General features: G+C 48.5%; 1 protein-coding gene across 7 annotated transcripts in view; it reads right to left on the bottom strand.

Moving 5' to 3' along the window:
- Positions 1-20,195, bottom strand: part of LOC127912310 (V-type proton ATPase subunit S1-like) — a 29,971-nt gene that overhangs the window by 3,918 nt on the left and 5,858 nt on the right. For 3 of the 7 annotated variants that reach the window (XM_052481198.1, XM_052481195.1, XM_052481201.1), the window contains 9 exons: positions 15,838-15,964; positions 15,475-15,743; positions 15,318-15,358; positions 14,875-14,960; positions 13,744-13,911; positions 3,508-3,665; positions 3,261-3,311; positions 2,939-3,176; positions 2,166-2,660 (listed from right to left, as the gene is read on the bottom strand). In XM_052481198.1, the coding sequence (XP_052337158.1) occupies positions 2,451-2,660; positions 2,939-3,176; positions 3,261-3,311; positions 3,508-3,665; positions 13,744-13,911; positions 14,875-14,960; positions 15,318-15,358; positions 15,475-15,743; positions 15,838-15,964 (1,348 nt within the window). In that variant the 3' untranslated portion in view covers positions 2,166-2,450. Of the gene's footprint in view, positions 1-382; positions 1,460-2,165; positions 2,661-2,938; positions 3,177-3,260; positions 3,312-3,507; positions 3,666-13,743; positions 13,912-14,874; positions 14,961-15,317; positions 15,359-15,474; positions 15,744-15,837; positions 15,965-20,195 lie in introns of those variants that run through there. The other 4 variants (XM_052481199.1, XM_052481200.1, XM_052481197.1 and 1 more) reach the window with 3 other exon arrangements.

Here is a 20,195-nt window from a genome sequence, read left to right as displayed (position 1 = left end):
TTACTACCACCACCACCTGAAGCCGTTACTACCACCACCACCTGAAGCCGTTACTACCACACCTGTAACTACCACACCTGCTTCTACCACCCGATTGGTCTGAATTAAATTTAGAACTGTACTGGTTGGTTTGAATTAAATTAAGAGGCATAAAAGACCTGTCTTTTGTTTAATACTACTAGATCAGTCTAATGTACTGACAGACACGCAGTGCGTTTCTCTCTCACAGACACGCAGTGCGTTTCTCTCTCACAGACACGCAGTGCGTTTCTCTCTCACAGACACGCAGTGCGTTTCTCTCTCACAGACACGCAGTGCGTTTCTCTCTCAGAAACGTGTCCTGTATTTTCTCTCCCACATACTAACATTCACAGAGACTTAATTGACATTGTTCATTCAAGGCTTTATTGGGGTTAATCACAGCAGCACCATGACAGTCACACATGACTAGAGACACTACTAATATTAGAATATATGAACCATATTTGAATGATATCATGACTCGACCAGACAAGCCTTCCTCTAACAAATCATATAAACCACAGAACAAATCATATAAACCACAGAACAACTGGAAGTCAGTAAACACAAGGTAGGTAATCTAACCCTAACCTCTGACCCCCGTCTGGTTCGTCTCCGTGCCTCAACCTCCTCTCACAGTAACCCTTTAGTCCCCTGTTGGAGCGTAGAGGAACTCCCTGTCATACTGCACACATTAAACAACTTTAGTGAAACCTGGGTCACATCTCAGACGGCACCCTATTCCTTATATAGTGCACTTCCCCTATTGGCCCTGGTCAAAAGTAGGGCACTTTACAGAATAGGGTGCCATTTCAGACCCTCGTTAACCTATACGCTACTAACCTAGGCTACGATAAAGATACAATCACAAGGTCAAACACAATACATATATACTGAGTATACAAAACATTAAGAACACCTGCTCTTTTCCATGACAGCGACTGATCAGGTGAATCCAGGTGAAAGCTATGATCCCTTATTGAAGTCACTGTTTAAATACATTTCGGCCAGTGTTTACAACATGGGCTGTATTCACTAAAGGACAGCAGCATGTAATATCAGCCTTCCCACCAAAATGACAAAGACAGGAATGATGGATAGACTGACACGCATCCCTTATTCCCCTCCTTCCCCTCAGTAACAGATTCCTCCCTTCTCTACCATAAATATTCATCCCTTGTTCCCCTCAGTAACAGATTCCTCCCTTCTCTACCATAAATATTCATCCCTTATTCCCCTCAGTAACAGATTCCTCCCTTCTCTACCATAAATATTCATCCCTTATTCCCCTCAGTAACAGATTCCTCCCTTCTCTACCATAAATATTCATCCCTCTGTCACCACGTCTGTCTGTCACCACGTCTGTCTGTCACCACGTCTGTCTGTCACCACGTCTGTCTGTCACCACGTCTGTCTGTCACCACGTCTGTCTGTCTGTCTGTCACCACGTCTCTGTCTGTCTGTCACCACGTCTGTCTGTCACCACGTCTGTCTGTCTGTCACGTCTGTCTGTCTGGGACCACGTCTGTCTGGGACCACGTCTGTCTGTCACCACGTCTGTCACCACGTCTGTCTGTCAGTCTGTCACCACGTCTGTCTGTCTGGGACCACGTCTGTCTGTCTGTCTGTCTGGGACCACGTCTGTCTGTCTGGGACCACGTCTGTCTGTCTGGGACCACGTCTGTCTGTCTGGGACCACGTCTGTCTGTCTGGGACCACGTCTGTCTGTCTGTCTGGGACCACGTCTGTCTGTCTGTCTGGGACCACGTCTGTCTGTCTGTCTGGGACCACGTCTGTCTGTCTGTCTGGGACCACGTCTGTCTGTCTGTCTGGGACCACGTCTGTCTGTCTGTCTGTCTGGGACCACGTCTGTCTGTCTGTCTGTCTGGGACCACGTCTGTCTGTCTGTCTGTCTGGGACCACGTCTGTCTGTCTGTCTGTCTGGGACCACGTCTGTCTGTCTGTCTGGGACCACGTCTGTCTGTCTGTCTGGGACCACGTCTGTCTGTCTGTCTGGGACCACGTCTGTCTGTCTGTCTGGGACCACGTCTGTCTGTCTGTCTGTCTGGGACCACGTCTGTCTGTCTGGGACCACGTCTGTCTGTCTGTCTGTCTGTCTGGGACTATGTCTGTCTGTCTGGGACCACGTCTGTCTGTCTGTCTGGGACCACGTCTGTCTGTCTGTCTGTCTGGGACCACGTCTGTCTGTCTGGGACCACGTCTGTCTGTCTGTCTGTCTGTCTGGGACCACGTCTGTCTGTCTGGGACCACGTCTGTCTGTCTGTCTGGGACCACGTCTGTCTGTCTGTCTGGGACCACGTCTGTCTGTCTGTCTGTCTGGGACCACGTCTGTCTGTCTGTCTGTCTGTCTGTCTGGGACCACGTCTGTCTGTCTGTCTGTGGGACATTATTTGCTTGTGGTATGTGTGTTAGTCAGTCTGTGGTACGGCGATAGCAGGTCCCTTGGGGTCATCAAAACGGTCCATGGTGTGTAACTGCATGATCATATGGAGGCCGTAGGTCAGGACCATGAGCATCAGTAGACTGGTGAGCAGTCCCATCCAGATACCAGGACTGAAGAACCCTGCACAGTCACTGGCATAGGAGAACTCTCCCCCTGCCACGTTGAAACCCTGGATCTAGAGGGGGGTGGGGAGACGGGAGAGAGAAGGGGGAGACGGGAGAGAGATGGGGGTGGTGAGAGAAAGAGGGGGATGGGAGAGAGAGGGGGGGAGATGGGAGAGAGGGGGGTGAGAGAGGGGGGGTGAGAGAGAGGACATGGGAGAGAGTGATAGAGGGGGGTGAGAGAGGGGGGTGAGGGAGAAGAGAGAGGACATGAGAGAGAGAGAGAAGTTGTTTCAACTTGCAGTTAGTATTCTGTTTTCGTTTCACAGACACACACTGTTACACCCCCTACCTGGAAGTCAGTGAAGGAGACCCTCCACTGGTTAGCAGGGTCTTTGGAGGTGCGCGGAACCAGGAGGGGGTATCTGAAGTTAGTGACTGACTGACAGCGGTAGGAGTACTCAGCCGGCGCGTACACGTTACGGCTCCCGTTAAACGTTGCTTTCTGACCGTCGTATTCTATCTCCACGGCGTCTAGCGCGAACCAGCGGCGAGCTGACACCTTGTAGTGGCGCTGGGACATGGCAAACCTGGAGACACACACACACAGAATGAGTTCAAAAGAGTTTGTGTGTGTGTGTGTGTGTGTGTGTGTGTGTGTCCAATTTACTCACACTAGTTTGAAGGAACGGTGTCCCAGGATATTCTCATAGTTTAGAACCAGACTGACAGAGAAAGGTGAAAGAGAAATATTGTAATAAAAATGGACAACATAATAATTCATTCCAATCATTTCCAAGTTCAGCAAGGATGCTGTTTCCATAGCTTCTAACAAAGATCTAGACAGGATGTGATGTCAGAGGACTGTCCACAACTTCCTGTCCAGCTCTAAACCCGAACCGCTGACCCCTAACCTCTAACCTGGAGTGTGATTGGTTGCAGAGGGAGCCCTGGAGCCTAGGGGTCACGCCCTCGCCAAAGGTCAGAGAGGTCAGGTCGTGTCGTTCCCAACGACCACCACGGAGCACGCTCACAGTCAGGTTGTCCGCCCACAGCATGATACAGCCGGCTCCGCCCTCCTGGAGAGAGAGATTAGAAATATATATCAGGCACAATCAACTCAAACAGCGGCACCCACAGTGGAACCCAAAGCAGTACCAGGCCGATCTCCACAACAAATACGATGATGAAACTTCTCTGGCTGTTATCCTGTTACAGCAGGGCGAAGGGCACCACATACTGCTCTGTTATCCTGTTACAGCAGGGCGAAGGGCACCACGTACTGCTGTTATCCCGTTACAGCAGGGCGAAGAGCACCACGTACTGCTCTGTTATCCCGTTACAGCAGGGCGAATGGCACCACGTACTGCTCTGTTATCCCGTTACAGCAGGGCGAAGGGCACCACGTACTGCTCTGTTATCCCGTTACAGCAGGGCAAAGGGCACCACGTACTGCTCTGTTATCCCGTTACAGCAGGGCAAAGGGCACCACGTACTGCTCTGTTATCCCGTTACAGCAGGGCAAAGGGCACCACGTACTGCTCTGTTATCCCGTTACAGCAGGGCGAAGGGCACCACGTACTGCTCTGTTATCCCGTTACAGCAGGGCGAAGGGCACCACGTACTGCTCTGTTATCCCGTTACAGCAGGGCGAAGGGCACCACGTACTGCACTGTTATCCCGTTACAGCAGGGCGAAGGGCACCACGTACTGCTCTGTTATCCCGTTACAGCAGGGCGAAGGGCACCACGTACTGCTCTGTTATCCCGTTACAGCAGGGCAAAGGGCACCACGTACTGCTCTGTTATCCCGTTACAGCAGGGCGAAGGGCACCACGTACTGCTCTGTTATCCCGTTACAGCAGGGCGAAGGGCACCACGTACTGCTCTGTTATCCCGTTACAGCAGGGCGAAGGGCACCACGTACTGCACTGTTATCCCGTTACAGCAGGGTGAAGGCCACCACGTACTGCTCTGTTATCCCGTTACAGCAGGGCGAAGAGCACCACGTACTGCTCTGTTATCCCGTTACAGCGGGGCGAAGGGCACCACGTACTGCTCTGTTATCCCGTTACAGCAGGGCGAAGGGCACCACGTACTGCTCTGTTATCCCGTTACAGCAGGGCGAAGAGCACCACGTACTGCTCTGTTATCCCGTTACTGCAGGGCGAAGGGCACCACGTACTGCTCTGTTATCCCGTTACTGCAGGGCGAAGGGCACCACGTACTGCTCTGTTATCCCGTTACTGCAGGGCGAAGGGCACCACATACTGCTCTGTTATCCTGTTACAGCAGGGTAACGAACACCATACCAACCGTGAAGCACGGGGGTGGCAGCATCATGTTGTGGGGGTGCTTTGCTGCAGGAGGGACTGGTGCACTTCACAAAATAGATGGCATCACGAGGGAGGAAATTATGTGGATATATTGTAGCAACATCTCAAGACATCAGTCAGGAAGTTAAAGCTTGGTTGCAAATGGGTCTTCCAAATGGACAATGGGAGGGGGAGGAGGAGGAGAGAGAGAGAGTTGGGAGGGGGAGGAGAGAGAGAGAGAGTTGGGAGGGGGAGGAGAGAGAGAGAGAGTTGGGAGGGGGGAGAGAGAGAGAGGTGGGAGGGGGAGGAGAGAGAGAGAGAGTTGGGAGGGGGAGGGAGAGAGAGAGAGTTGGGAGGGGAGGAGAGAGAGAGAGAGTTGGGAGGGGGAGGAGAGAGAGAGAGAGAGTTGGGAGGGGGAGGAGAGAGAGAGAGAGTTGGGAGGGGGAGGAGAGAGAGAGAGAGGGGGGAGGGGGGGGAGAGAGAGAGAGAGTTGGGAGGGGGAGGAGAGAGAGAGAGAGTTGGGGGGGGGGAGAGAGAGAGAGAGTTGGGAGGGGGGGGAGAGAGAGAGAGAGTTGGGAGGGGGAGGGAGAGAGAGAGAGTTGGGAGGGGGAGGAGAGAGAGAGAGTTGGGAGGGGGAGGAGAGAGAGAGAGTTGGGAGGGAGGAGAGAGAGAGAGCTGGGAGGGGGAGGAGAGAGAGAGTTGGGAGGGGAGGAGAGAGAGAGAGTTGGGAGGGGGAGGAGAGAGAGAGAGTTGGGAGGGGGAGGAGAGAGAGAGAGTTGGGAGGGGGAGGAGAGAGAGAGAGTTGGGAGGGGGAGGAGAGAGAGAGAGTTGGGAGGGGGAGGAGAGAGAGAGAGTTGGGAGGGGGAGGAGAGAGCTAGAGAGTTGGGAGGGGGAGGAGAGAGCTAGAGAGTTGGGAGGGGGAGGAGAGAGCTAGAGAGTTGGGAGGGGGAGGAGAGAGAGAGGGTTGGGAGGGGGAGGAGAGAGAGAGGGTTGGGAGGGGGAGGAGAGAGTTCTCATCCTGGAATATACAAGGCCTGAGGTAATCTGCCTTTGGCCTAAAGAGCAGGAAATTGGAAATACAGACATTGTCATCCTACAACAAACATGATATAAAGGAGATGGACTGGTTGGCACTTGTTGCCCTCTAGGTTTCAGATGGTATAGCCAGTGTATATTCCTAGTGCATGGTATAGCCAGTGTATATTCCTAGTGCATGGTATAGCCAGTGTATATTCCTAGTGCATGGTATAGCCAGTGTATATTCCTAGTGCATGGTATAGCCAGTGTATATTCCTAGTGCATGGTATAGCCAGTGTATATTCCTAGTGCATGGTATACTCAGTGTATATTCCTAGTGCATGGTATACTCAGTGTATATTCCTAGTGCATGGTATACTCAGTGTATAATCCTAGTGCATGGTATACTCAGTGTATAATCCTAGTGCATGGTATACTCAGTGTATATTCCTAGTGCATGGTATACTCAGTGTATATTCCTAGTGCATGGTATACTCAGTGTATATTCCTAGTGCATGGTATAGCCAGTGTATATTCCTAGTGCATGGTATAGCCAGTGTATATTCCTAGTGCATGGTATAGCCAGTGTATATTCCTAGTGCATGGTATAGCCAGTGTATATTCCTAGTGCATGGTATAGCCAGTGTATATTCCTAGTGCATGGTATAGCCAGTGTATATTCCTAGTGCATGGTATAGCCAGTGTATATTCCTAGTGCATGGTATAGCCAGTGTATATTCCTAGTGCATGGTATACCCAGTGTATATTCCTAGTGCATGGTATAGCCAGTGTATATTCCTAGTGCATGGTATACCCAGTGTATATTCCTAGTGCATGGTATACCCAGTGTATATTCCTAGTGCATGGTATACCCAGTGTATATTCCTAGTGCATGGTATACCCAGTGTATATTCCTAGTGCATGGTATACCCAGTGTATATTCCTAGTGCATGGTATACTCAGTGTATATTCCTAGTGCATGGTATACTCAGTGTATATTCCTAGTGCATGGTATAGCCAGTGTATATTCCTAGTGCATGGTATACCCAGTGTATATTCCTAGTGCATGGTATACCCAGTGTATATTCCTAGTGCATGGTATACCCAGTGTATATTCCTAGTGCATGGTATACCCAGTGTATATTCCTAGTGCATGGTATACCCAGTGTATATTCCTAGTGCATGGTATACCCAGTGTATATTCCTAGTGCATGGTATACCCAGTGTATATTCCTAGTGCATGGTATACCCAGTGTATATTCCTAGTGCATGGTATACCCAGTGTATATTCCTAGTGCATGGTATACCCAGTGTATAATCCTAGTGCATGGTATACTCAGTGTATTTTATTTTTTATTTTTTTTATTTCACCTTTATTTAACCAGGTAGGCTAGTTGAGAACAAGTTCTCATTTGCAACTGCGACCTGGCCAAGATAAAGCATAGCAGTGTGAACAGACAACACAGAGTTACACATGGAGTAAACAATTAGCAAGTCAATAACACAGTAGAAAAAAAATGGGCAGTCTATATACAATGTGTGCAAAAGGCATGAGGAGGTAGGCGAATAATACAATTTTGCAGATTAACACTGGAGTGATAAATGATCAGATGGGCATGTACAGGTAGAGATATTGGTGTGCAAAAGAGCAGAAAAGTAAATAAATAAAAACAGTATAAAAACAGTATGGGAATGAGGTAGGTGAAAAAGGGTGAGCTATTTACCTATAGACTATGTACAGCTGCAGCGATCGGTTAGCTGCTCGGATAGCTGATGTTTGAAGTTGGAGAGGGAGATAAAAGTCTCAACTTCAGCGATTTTTGGTCGTTCCAGTCACAGGCAGCAGAGTACTGGAACGAAAGGCGGCCAAATGAGGTGTTGGCTTTAGGGATGATCAGTGAGATACACCTGCTGGAGCGCGTGCTACGGATGGGTGTTGCCATCGTGACCAGTGAACTGAGATAAGGCGGAGCTTTACCTAGCATGGACTTGTAGATGACCTGGAGCCAGTGGGTCTGGCGACGAATATGTAGTGAGGGCCAGCCGACTAGAGCATACAAGTCGCAGTGGTGGGTGATATAAGGTGCTTTAGTGACAAAACGGATGGCACTGTGGTAGACTGCATCCAGTTTGCTGAGTAGAGTGTTGGAAGCCATTTTGTAGATGACATCGCCGAAGTCGAGGATCGGTAGGATAGTCAGTTTTACTAGGGTAAGCTTGGCAGCGTGAGTGAAGGAGGCTTTGTTGCGGAATAGAAAGCCGACTCTGGATTTGATTTTTGATTGGAGATGTTTGATGTGAGTCTGGAAGGAGAGTTTGCAGTCTAGCCAGACACCTAGGTACTTATAGATGTCCACATATTCAAGGTTGGAACCATCCAGGGTGGTGATGCTAGTCGGGCATGCGGGTGCAGCAGCGATCGGTTGAAAAGCATGCATTTGGTTTTACTCGCGTTTAAGAGCAGTTGGAGGCCACGGAAGGAGTGCTGTATGGCATTGAAGCTCGTTTGGAGGTTGGATAGCACAGTGTCCAATGACGGGCCGAAAGTATATAGAATGGTGTCGTCTGCGTAGAGGTGGATCAGGGAATCGCCCGCAGCAAGAGCAACATCATTGATATATACAGAGAAAAGAGTCGGCCCGAGGAATTGAACCCTGTGGCACCCCCATAGAGACTGCCAGAGGACCGGACAGCATGCCCTCTGATTTGACACACTGAACTCTGTCTGCAAAGTAATTGGTGAACCAGGCAAGGCAGTCATCCGAAAAACCGAGGCTGTTGAGTCTGCCGATAAGAATTTGGTGATTGACAGAGTCGAAAGCCTTGGCGAGGTCGATGAAGACGGCTGCACAGTACTGTCTTTTATCGATGGCGGTTATGATATCATTTAGTACCTTGAGTGTGGCTGAGGTGCACCCGTGACCGGCTCGGAAACCAGATTGCACAGCGGAGAAGGTACGGTGGGATTCGAGATGGTCGGTGACCTGTTTGTTGACTTGGCTTTCGAAGACCTTAGATAGGCAGGGCAGGATGGATATAGGTCTATAGCAGTTTGGGTCCAGGGTGTCTCCCCCTTTGAAGAGGGGGATGACTGCGGCAGCTTTCAATCCTTGGGGATCTCAGACGATATGAAAGAGAGGTTGAACAGGCTGGTAATAGGGGTTGCGACAATGGCGGCAGATAGTTTCAGAAATAGCGGGTCCAGATTGTCAAGCCCAGCTGATTTGTACGGGTCCAGGTTTTGCAGCTCTTTCAGAACATCTGCTATCTGGATCTGGGTAAGGAGAACCTGGAGAGGCTTGGGTGAGGAACTACGGGGCGGAGCTGTTGGCCGAGGTTGGAGTAGCCAGGCGGAAGGCATGGCCAGCCGTTGAGAAGTGCTTATTGAAGTTTTCGATAATCATGGATTTATCGGTGGAGACCGTGTTTCCTAGCCTCAGTGCAGTGGGCAGCTGGGAGGAGGTGCTCTTGTTCTCCATGGACTTCACAGTGTCCCAGAACTTTTTGGAGTTGGAGCTACAGGATGCAAACTTCTGCCTGAAGAAGCTGGCCTTAGCTTTCCTGACTGACTGCGTGTATTGGTTCCTGACTTCCCTGAACAGTTGCATATCACGGGGCTATTCGATGCTATTGCAGTCCGCCACAGGATGTTTTTGTGCTGGTCGAGGGCAGTCAGGTCTGGAGTGAACCAAGGGCTGTATCTGTTCTTGGTTCTGCATTTTTTGAACGGAGCATGCTTATCTAAAATGGTGAGGAAGTTACTTTTAAAGAATGACCAGGCATCCTCAACTGACGGGATGAGGTCAATGTCCTTCCAGGATACACGGGCCAGGTCGATTAGAAAGGCCTGCTCACAGAAGTGTTTTAGGGAGCGTTTGACAGTGATGAGGGTGGTCGTTTGACTGCGGCTCCGTGGCGGATACAGGCGATGAGGCAGTGATCGCTGAGATCCTGGTTGAAGACAGCGGAGGTATATTTGGAGGGCCAGTTGGTCAGGATGGCGTCTATGAGGGTGCCCTTGTTTACAGAGTTAGGGTTGTACCTGGTGGGTTCCTTGATGATTTGAGTGAGATTGAGGGCATCTAGCTTAGATTGTAGGACTGCCGGGGTGTTAAGCATATCCCAGTTTAGGTCACCTAACAGAACAAACTCTGAAGCTAGATGGGGGGCGATCAATTCACAAATGGTGTCCAGGGCGCAGCTGGGAGCTGACGGGGGTCGGTAGCAGGCGGCAACAGTGATAGACTTGTTTCTGGAGAGAGTAATTTTCAAAATTAGTAGTTCAAACTGTTTGTATAATCCTAGTGTATGGTATACCCAGTGTAGATTTCTACACTATAAGATTTGAATAATAAATGTGAAAATGTAATAATTCACAGTATGAAAAGAGGTATTTGAAAAAACTGACTGAAATGTCAGCCTGTTTTGTTCAGATGGAGTTGGTCTGCCTGGTGACATCACTAGGCAGTAAATTCATTAATAACTCTGAAAACAAGCTATTTTTAGTCTTTCCCTTCCCCACTCCTTGAAAGATTCCTCTTGCTAAGAAGCCATTTTTGTTTCTTTTTGACCATTTTAATAGAAAACAATCACAGTAAGGTACTTAAATTGTTACTTTCTGAACATTCGAGACGTGTAGTCCACTTGTCATTCCAATCTCCTTGCATTAGCGTAGCCTCTTATGTAGCCTGTCAACTATGCGTCTGTCTATCCCTGTTCTCTCCTCTCTGCACAGACCATACAAACGCTCCACACCGCGTGGCCGCGGCCACCCTAATCTGGTGGTCCCAGCGCGCACGACCCATGTGGAGTTCCAGGTCTCCGGTAGCCTCTGGAACTGCCGATCTGCGGCCAACAAGGCAGAGTTCATCTCAGCCTATGCCTCCCTCCAGTCCCTCGACTTCTTGGCACTGACGGAAACATGGATCACCACAGATAACACTGCTACTCCTACTGCTCTCTCCTCGTCCGCCCACGTGTTCTCGCACACCCCGAGAGCTTCTGGTCAGCGGGGTGGTGGCACCGGGATCCTCATCTCTCCCAAGTGGTCATTCTCTCTTTCTCCCCTTACCCATCTGTCTATCGCCTCCTTTGAATTCCATGCTGTCACAGTTACCAGCCCTTTCAAGCTTAACATCCTTATCATTTATCGCCCTCCAGGTTCCCTCGGAGAGTTCATCAATGAGCTTGATACCTTGATAAGCTCCTTTCCTGAGGACGGCTCACCTCTCACAGTTCTGGGCGACTTTAACCTCCCCACGTCTACCTTTGACTCATTCCTCTCTGCCTCCTTCTTTCCACTCCTCTCCTCTTTTAACCTCACCCTTCCCCCCCCTACTCACAAGGCAGGCAATACGCTCGACCTCATCTTTACTAGATGCTGTTCTTCCACTAACCTCATTGCAACTCCCCTCCAAGTCTCCGACCACTACCTTGTATCCTTTTCCCTCTCGCTCTCATCCAACACTTCCCACACTGCCCCTACTCGGATGGTATCGCGCCGTCCCAACCTTCGCTCTCTCTCCCCCGCTACTCTCTCCTCTTCCATCCTATCATCTCTTCCCTCTGCTCAAACCTTCTCCAACCTATCTCCTGATTCTGCCTCCTCAACCCTCCTCTCCTCCCTTTCTGCATCCTTTGACTCTCTATGTCCCCTATCCTCCAGGCCGGCTCGGTCCTCCCCTCCCGCTCCGTGGCTCGACGACTCATTGCGAGCTCACAGAACAGGGCTCCGGGCAGCCGAGCGGAAATGGAGGAAAACTCGCCTCCCTGCGGACCTGGCATCCTTTCACTCCCTCCTCTCTACATTTTCCTCCTCGGTCTCTGCTGCTAAAGCCACTTCCTACCATTCTAAATTCCAAGCATCTGCCTCTAACCCTAGGAAGCTCTTTGCCACCTTCTCCTCCCTCCTGAATCCTCCCCCCCCTCCTCCCTCTCTGCAGATGACTTCGTCAACCATTTTGAAAAGAAGGTCGACGACATCCGATCCTCGTTTGCTAAGTCAAACGACACCGCTGGTTCTGCTCACACTGCCCTACCCTGTGCTCTGACCTCTTTCTCCCCTCTCTCTCCAGATGAAATCTCGCGTCTTGTGTCGGCCGGCCGCACAACAACCTGCCCGCTTGACCCTATCCCCTCCTCTCTTCTCGAGACCATTTCCGGAGACCTTCTCCCTTACCTCACCTCGCTCATCAACTCATCCCTGACCGCTGGCTACGTCCCTTCAGTCTTCAAGAGAGCGAGAGTTGCACCCCTTCTGAAAAAACCTACACTCGATCCCTCCGATGTCAACAACTACAGACCCGTATCCCTTCTTTCTTTTCTCTCCAAAACTCTTGAACGTGCCGTCCTTGGCCAGCTCTACCGCTATCTCTCTCAGAATGACCTTCTTGATCCAAATCAGTCAGGTTTCAAGACTAGTCATTCAACTGAGACTGCTCTTCTCTGCATCACGGAGGCGCTCCGCACTGCTAAAGCTAACTCTCTCTCCTCTGCTCTCATCCTTCTAGACCTATCGGCTGCCTTCGATACTGTGAACCATCAGATCCTCCTCTCCACCCTCTCCGAGTTGGGCATCTCCGGCGCGGCCCACGCTTGGATTGCGTCCTACCTGACAGGTCGCTCCTACCAGGTGGCGTGGCGAGAATCTGTCTCCTCACCACGCGCTCTCACCACTGGTGTCCCCAGGGCTCTGTTCTAGGCCCTCTCCTATTCTCGCTATACACCAAGTCACTTGGCTCTGTCATAACCTCACATGGTCTCTCCTATCATTGCTATGCAGACGACACACAATTAATCTTCTCCTTTCCCCCTTCTGATGACCAGGTGGCGAATCGCATCTCTGCATGTCTGGCAGACATATCAGTGTGGATGACGGATCACCACCTCAAGCTGAACCTCGGCAAGACGGAGCTGCTCTTCCTCCCGGGGAAGGACTGCCCGTTCCATGATCTCGCCATCACGGTTGACAACTCCATTGTGTCCTCCTCCCAGAGCGCTAAGAACCTTGGCGTGATCCTGGACAACACCCTGTCGTTCTCAACTAACATCAAGGCGGTGGCCCGTTCCTGTAGGTTCATGCTCTACAACATCCGCAGAGTACGACCCTGCCTCACACAGGAAGCGGCGCAGGTCCTAATCCAGGCACTTGTCATCTCCCGTCTGGATTACTGCAACTCGCTGTTGGCTGGGCTCCCTGCCTGTGCCATTAAACCCCTACAACTCATCCAGAACGCCGCAGCCCGTCTGGTGTTCAACCTTCCCAAGTTCTCTCACGTCACCCCGCTCCTCCGCTCTCTCCACTGGCTTCCAGTTGAAGCTCGCATCCGCTACAAGACCATGGTGCTTGCCTACGGAGCTGTGAGGGGAACGGCACCTCAGTACCTCCAGGCTCTGATCAGGCCCTACACCCAAACAAGGGCACTGCGTTCATCCACCTCTGGCCTGCTCGCCTCCCTACCACTGAGGAAGTACAGTTCCCACTCAGCCCAGTCAAAACTGTTCGCTGCTCTGGCCCCCCAATGGTGGAACAAACTCCCTCACGACGCCAGGACAGCGGAGTCAATCACCACCTTCCGGAGACACCTGAAACCCCACCTCTTTAAGGAATACCTAGGATAGGATAAGTAATCCTTCTCACCCCCCTTAAAAGTTTTAGATGCACTATTGTAAAATGGCTGTTCCACTGGATGTCATAAGGTGAATGCACCAATTTTTAAGTCGCTCTGGATAAGAGCGTCTGCTAAATGACTTAAATGTAAATGTTACCCAGAGATGACGTCGGCCACATTGGACCTTTAAACAAGGTAGAAAGAAACAGATCTTACCTTAAACTCAACTGGAGGGTAGACTCCTGTCTTCTCTTTGACTAGTTTCTCTCCTCTTTCTCTCTCCCGCTGTCTGTCTCTCTCCCTCTTTCTGTCTCCGTACTGCAATAGGGAGCGCCCTCCTCCCACACCAGCCTCCATATCCATAGACAGAGATGGTGATAACTCCTAGGGAGACAGAGAGAGGTGGTAACCACACATCAGAGACACAGAGAGATGATGGCACCTCCAAGGGAGACAGAGAGAGGTGGTAACCACACATCACAGACACAGAGAGATGATGACACCTCCTAGGGAGACAGAGAGAGGTGGTAACCACACATCACAGACACAGAGAGAGGTGGTAACCACACAGACACAGAGAGATGATGACACCTCCTAGGGAGACAGAGAGAGCACACAGACACAGAGAGATGATGACACCTCCTAGGGAGACAGAGAGAGGTGGTAACCACACAGAGACAGAGAGATGATGACACCTAGGGAGACAGAGAGAGGTGGTAACCACACAGACACAGAGAGATGATGACACCTCCTAGGGAGACAGAGAGAGGTGGTAACCACACAGACACAGAGAGATGATGACACCTCCTAGGGAGACAGAGAGCACACAGACACAGAGAGATGATGACACCTCCTAGGGAGACAGAGAGAGGTGGTAACCACACAGAGACAGAGAGATGATGACACCTCCTAGGGAGACAGAGAGAGGTGGTAACCACACAGACACAGAGATGATGACACCTCCTAGGGAGACAGAGAGGTGGTAACCACACAGAGACAGAGAGAGATGATGACGCCTCCTAGGGAGACAGAGAGGTGGTAACCACACATCAGAGACAGACGGAGGGCTCTGGATGGATAAGCAAAGGATGGCTACTTTGAAGAATCTCAAATATAAAATATATTTAGATATGTTGAACACTTTTTTGGTTACTACATGACTCCATCGTTTTGATGTCTTCACTATTATTCTACAATGTAGAAAACCCTTGAATGAGTAGATGTGTCCAGACTTTTGACTGGTCCTGTACATCAGAGAGATTTAGAGTTAGAAAGTTGAATAAATGTAAACTCTCTTTCCTTGTATATGACAAACAAATACACACAGATGGATAAACACACACTTACCCGTGAGGGTCTCATTGCAGTGTAGACGGCAGTGTAGGGGACAGACTGGCTCTTCATAATGCTCATCACCTGTCCAATCACCTCATCTAACACACAGACACCAAGTTAGTCTTCAGCAATCTGCTGCATACTGTAATAAGGAACATGCAGGTGATGTTTGTCCCAGCAGAGCAACGTACCGTAGAACACACGACTAGAACAGGAGACGCATAAAACAGACCGGTAGACCGGTAATACAGTAAAACGGTTTTACAGTAGACCGGTAATACAGTAATACAGTCAAAAGGTAGACCAGTAATACAGTAGACCGGTAATACAGTAGACCGGTAATACAGTAATACAGTCAAAAGGTACACCGGTAATACAGTAGACCGGTAATACAGTAGACCGGTAATACAGTAGACCGGTAATACAGTAGACCGGTAATACAGTAGAACACTCACCATTTCCATTGAGAACCTCCTTAGCAGACATCAGATCAGATCTGTTAGAAACCAAAATCAGGTAAACCACACCCATATCTGTATAAACCACACACACACACATAAAAAAAACAGACCAGTGAGATAAGCAGAATCGTGTGTGTGTGTGTGTGTGTACCTGGTGCTGTAGGGTAGTCTGAAGACCAGCAGGGCGGGGGTAGATGCGTTGAGTCGTAGCTGGCTGAGTGTCTCTGGTTCCATGTAGAGAGGAGAGGTGTCTAATTGGTCCTGGAGTTGACCGATCACAGCACTGGATGCTGGCCAGGCCACGGCAGGCAGGACCAATGGGGAAGGGCTGGAGAGGAGCGCCCCCTCGAGGTTAGGGAAGGCACTGTCCTGCTTGTTGCCAAACGCCCCTCCGTACATGGTGAAGTCCTCAATGCTCATCTGGGGGGGAAGAAAGAGGAGAGCGAGCAAGAGAGAGAGAGTCAATATATGGGATACAAAGGTAGGTTTGCGAGAGAGTGTGTGTGTGTATTACCTTGTCCTGCAGGAAGAGCAGTACGTTGCGCGGGGCGGACCCCAGGGCGGTCTCCAGGTATGAGCTCAGCTGAGTGACACCCACTATGTGACCAGCAGCAGGAACAGCCTGGGACGGCAGACCAGACCTGACATCGTTCAGGAGGGCCAGAAAAACAGGAAAAACTAAGAGGATATGCCTGACCTCGCCGTGAAATGCCGAATACAACAGGTGTGGTAGACCTCACGGTGAAATGCCGAATACAACAGGTGTGGTAGACCTTAGTGAAATGCTTACTTACAAGCCCTTAACCAACAATGCTTTAAGAAGTTTTGAAAAAGTGCTAAGTAATTTTTATAAATAATAAAATACAAAATTAGAATTGAACAGCAGCAGTAAAATAATAGTGAGGCTATTTACAGGGGGTACCGGTACAGAGTCAATGTGGAGACTATATACAGGGGGTACCGGTACTGAGTCAATGTGGAGACTATATACAGGGGGTACCGGTACAGAGTCAATGTGGAGACTATATACAGGGGTACCGGTACAGAGTCAATGTGGAGACTATATACAGGGGTACTGGTACAGAGTCAATGTGGAGACTATATACAGGGGGTACTGGTACAGAGTCAATGTGGAGACTATATACAGGGGGTACTGGTACAGAGTCAATGTGCGGGGGCACCGGTTAGTCACGGTAATATGTACATGTATGTAGAGGTTGACCGATTAAAATCGGAATGTTTTTAAAATGGTATAAACTGCCTTAATTTTGCTGGACCCCAGGAAGAGTAGCTGCTGCCTTGGCTGGGGATCCATAATAAATACAAATGATGGTCTGCTTGAAACATGTAGGCATTAGACTCAGTCAGGGAGAGGTTGAAAATGTCAGTGAAGATACTTGCCAGTTGGTCAGTGCATGCTCGGAGTACACGTCCTTGCGGCCTTGTGAATGTTGACCTTTTTAAAAGGTCCGGAGAGCGCGATCACAGTCGTTCGGAACAGCTGATGCTCTCATGCATGTTTCAGTGTTACTTGCCTCGAAGCGAGCATAGAAGTAATGTAGCTAGTCTGGTAGACTCAATCACTGGGCAGCTGGCGGCTGTGCTTCACTTTGTAGCCTGTAATAGTTTACAAGCCCTGCCACATCTGACGAGCCTCGGACCCGGTGTAGTAGGATTCAATCTTAGTCCTGTATTGACGCTTTGCCTGTTTGATGGTTTGTCAGAGGGTATAGTGGAATTTCTTGCAAGCTTCTGGATTAGAGTCACGCTCCTTGAAAGCATCAGCTTTATCCTTTAGCTCAGTGTGGATGATGCCTGTCATCCAAGGCTTCTGGTTGGGGTATGTACGTACAGTCAATGCGATGCACTTATTGATGAAGCCCGTTTCTGATGTGGTGTACACCTCAATGCCATTGGATGAATCAGGGAATTTTTTTTATTTACCTTTATTTACACTGGTTTTTTCTCATCTCTTTTCCAAGAGAGACCTGGTCTGATAGCAGCAGCAAAAACATATTCCAGTCTGTTAGAAAAACAGTCCTGTAGCTTAGCATCTGCTTCACTATCTTATTGACAGAGTCACTGGTGCTTCCTGCTTTAGTTTTTGCTTGAAAGCAGGAAGATAGAATTATGGTCAGATTTGCCAAATGGAGGGCGAGGGAAAGCTTTGTACGTGTTTCTGTGTGTGGCGTAAAGGTGATCTAGAGTTTTTCCCCTCTCTGGTTGCACATTTAACATGCTGGTAGAAATGAGGTAAAACGGATGAGTTCCCCTACATTAAAGTCCCCAGCTACTAGGAGCCACACCTCAGGATGAGCGTTTTCCTGTTTGCTTATGGTGGAATACAGCTCATTGAGTGCAGTTTTGGTGCCAGCATCGGTTTGTGGTGGTATATAGACAGCTACGACAATACAGATGAAAACTCTTGATAAATAGTGTGTGGTCTACAGCTTATCATGAGATACTCTACCTCAGTCGATCAAAACTTTGAGACGTTGTTAGATTTTGTGCACCAGCTGTTGTTTACAAATATACATAGACCACCAGAGGCCGCAGTTCTATCCTACAGAAAACACTTAAAACCAGCCAGCTGTATGTTATTCACGTCGTCGTTCAGCCATGACTCGGTGAATGACAGTTCTTAATGTCCCGTTGGTAGGACATACGTGATCATAGCTTGTCTATTTTATTATCGATTGATTGTACGTTGGCTAATAGGACCGATGTTGAAGGTAGATGATGCTCTCAGCGTCAGATCATTACAAGGCACCCGCACCTTCATCCCCAATACCTCAGTCTCTTTCTCCTGCGAATGACGGGGATAAGGGCCTTGTCGGGCATCTGAAATAAATCCTTCCCATCCGACTCGTTAAAGAAAAAGTACTCCCCCAGTACGGGGTGAGTAATCGCTGTCCTGGAAGCTCTTTTCGGTCACAAGACACGGTGGCAGAAACATTATGTACAAAATAAGTTACAAATAACGTTTTTTTATTTTTAAACGGCAGCCATCTCCTTTAGTGCCATTCGGTCCTCTCTCGTCAATAGCTATTGAGCTATGACAATGGAAATGGTATCAGGGGAGGATGGAGAACAATCAACACATTTTAATAACACAAATAAAGATGCTGCTTGTTCTCCATCCTCCCCAGATTCTGAATATACCCTTTTGTTAGTGTGGTGTTCATTTTTTAATTAGAATTTGTCATTTAGCAGACACTGATGGTGTTAAATTCGGTTGTCTGTACATAACAAAAGGTGTCGCACACAGGTCAATTCTCTGTACTTTTTACTGTTTACATTAACAATACTGACTTGTCAGCAAACAACTAACCTGCACTTGTATGCCGATTATACTGTTGTGTATGTTATTGCCCACATGGTTGACCAGGCTCTCTGACCTACAGTCTGCCTTCATTGTATTACAGAACAACTTTATTGACCTGAAATGAATATTGAATGCAGGTTAAAAAGTACAGAGCCTTCAGATAGTATTGATACCCCTTGAATTATTCCTCATTTTGTTGTGTTGCAGCCTGAAATCAAAATGGATTAAATATTTAAATTCTCACCGATCTACACACAACACCCCATAATGACAAAGTGAAAACACATTTCGAAATGTTTGCAAATGTATTGAAAATGAAATCCAGAAATAGCTCACATACATAAGTATTCACACCCCCAAGTCATCATGTTAGAAACACCTTTGGCAGCGATTACAGCTGTGAGTCTTTCTGGTGACGTTTATAAGAGCTTTACACACCTGGATTGTACAATATTTGCACACTATTCTTTTTTTTAAATTCTTCAAGCTCTGTAACGTTGGTTGTTGATCATTGATAGACAGCCATTTTCAAGCCATAGATTTAAGCCAATTTACAGTACCAGTCAAAAGTCTGGACACACCTTCATATTCAATGAGTTTCTCTTTATTTGTACAATTTTCTACATTGTATAATAATAGTGATGACATCAAAACTATGAAATAACACAAATGGAAACATGTAGTAACCAAAAAAAGTGTTAAAGTCAACATATTTGAGATTCTTCAAATAGCCACCCTTTGCCTTGACAGCTTTGCACACTCTTGGCATTCCCTCAACCAGCTTCACCTGGAATGCTTTTCCAACAGTCTTGAAGGAGTTCCCACATATGCTGAGCACTTGTTGGCTGCTTTTCCTTCACTCTGCGGTCCAACTCATCCCAAACCATCTCAATTGGGTTGAGGTCAGGTGATTGTGGAGGACATGTCATCTGATGCAGCACTCCATCACTCTCCTTCTTGGTCAAATTACTCTTAAAACAGCCATGAGGTGTGTTGGGTCATTGTCCTTTTGAAAAATAAATTATATTTCCACTAAGCACAAACCAGATGGGATGGCATACTGTTACAGAGTCGAGTTGATAGGTAATCGACTAGCCTGACTGTTCCCGGACTCCAGTTGTATTGGTGTCTGTCTTTATTCCTTTATCTAACATATCATACTGAAACACATTCCGCTGCAGAATTCTGTGGTAGACATGCTGGTAAAGTGTGCCTTGAATTCTAAATAAATCACTGACAGTGTCACCAGCAAAACCCCTCCACACCCCTCCACCATGCTTTACGGTGGGAACCACACATGCACAGATCATCTGTTCACCTACTCTACGTCTCACAAAGACACGGAACTAAAAATCTCAAATTTAGACAAATCTGACCAAAAATTGTCAATTTCTTGTGTTTCTTGGCCCAAGCAATTCTGTTATTATTTGTGGCCTTTAGTAGTGGTTTCTTTGCAGCAATTCGATCTTGAATGCCTGAATCACACAGTCTCCTCTGAACAGTTGATGTTGAGATGTGTCCGTTACTTGAACTCTGAAGCATTTATT

Source organism: Oncorhynchus keta, chromosome 27 (genome assembly GCF_023373465.1).
Source record: "Oncorhynchus keta strain PuntledgeMale-10-30-2019 chromosome 27, Oket_V2, whole genome shotgun sequence".
Classification (NCBI taxonomy): Eukaryota; Metazoa; Chordata; class Actinopteri; order Salmoniformes; family Salmonidae; genus Oncorhynchus; species Oncorhynchus keta.
This window is presented reverse-complemented; position numbering and strand designations above follow the sequence as displayed.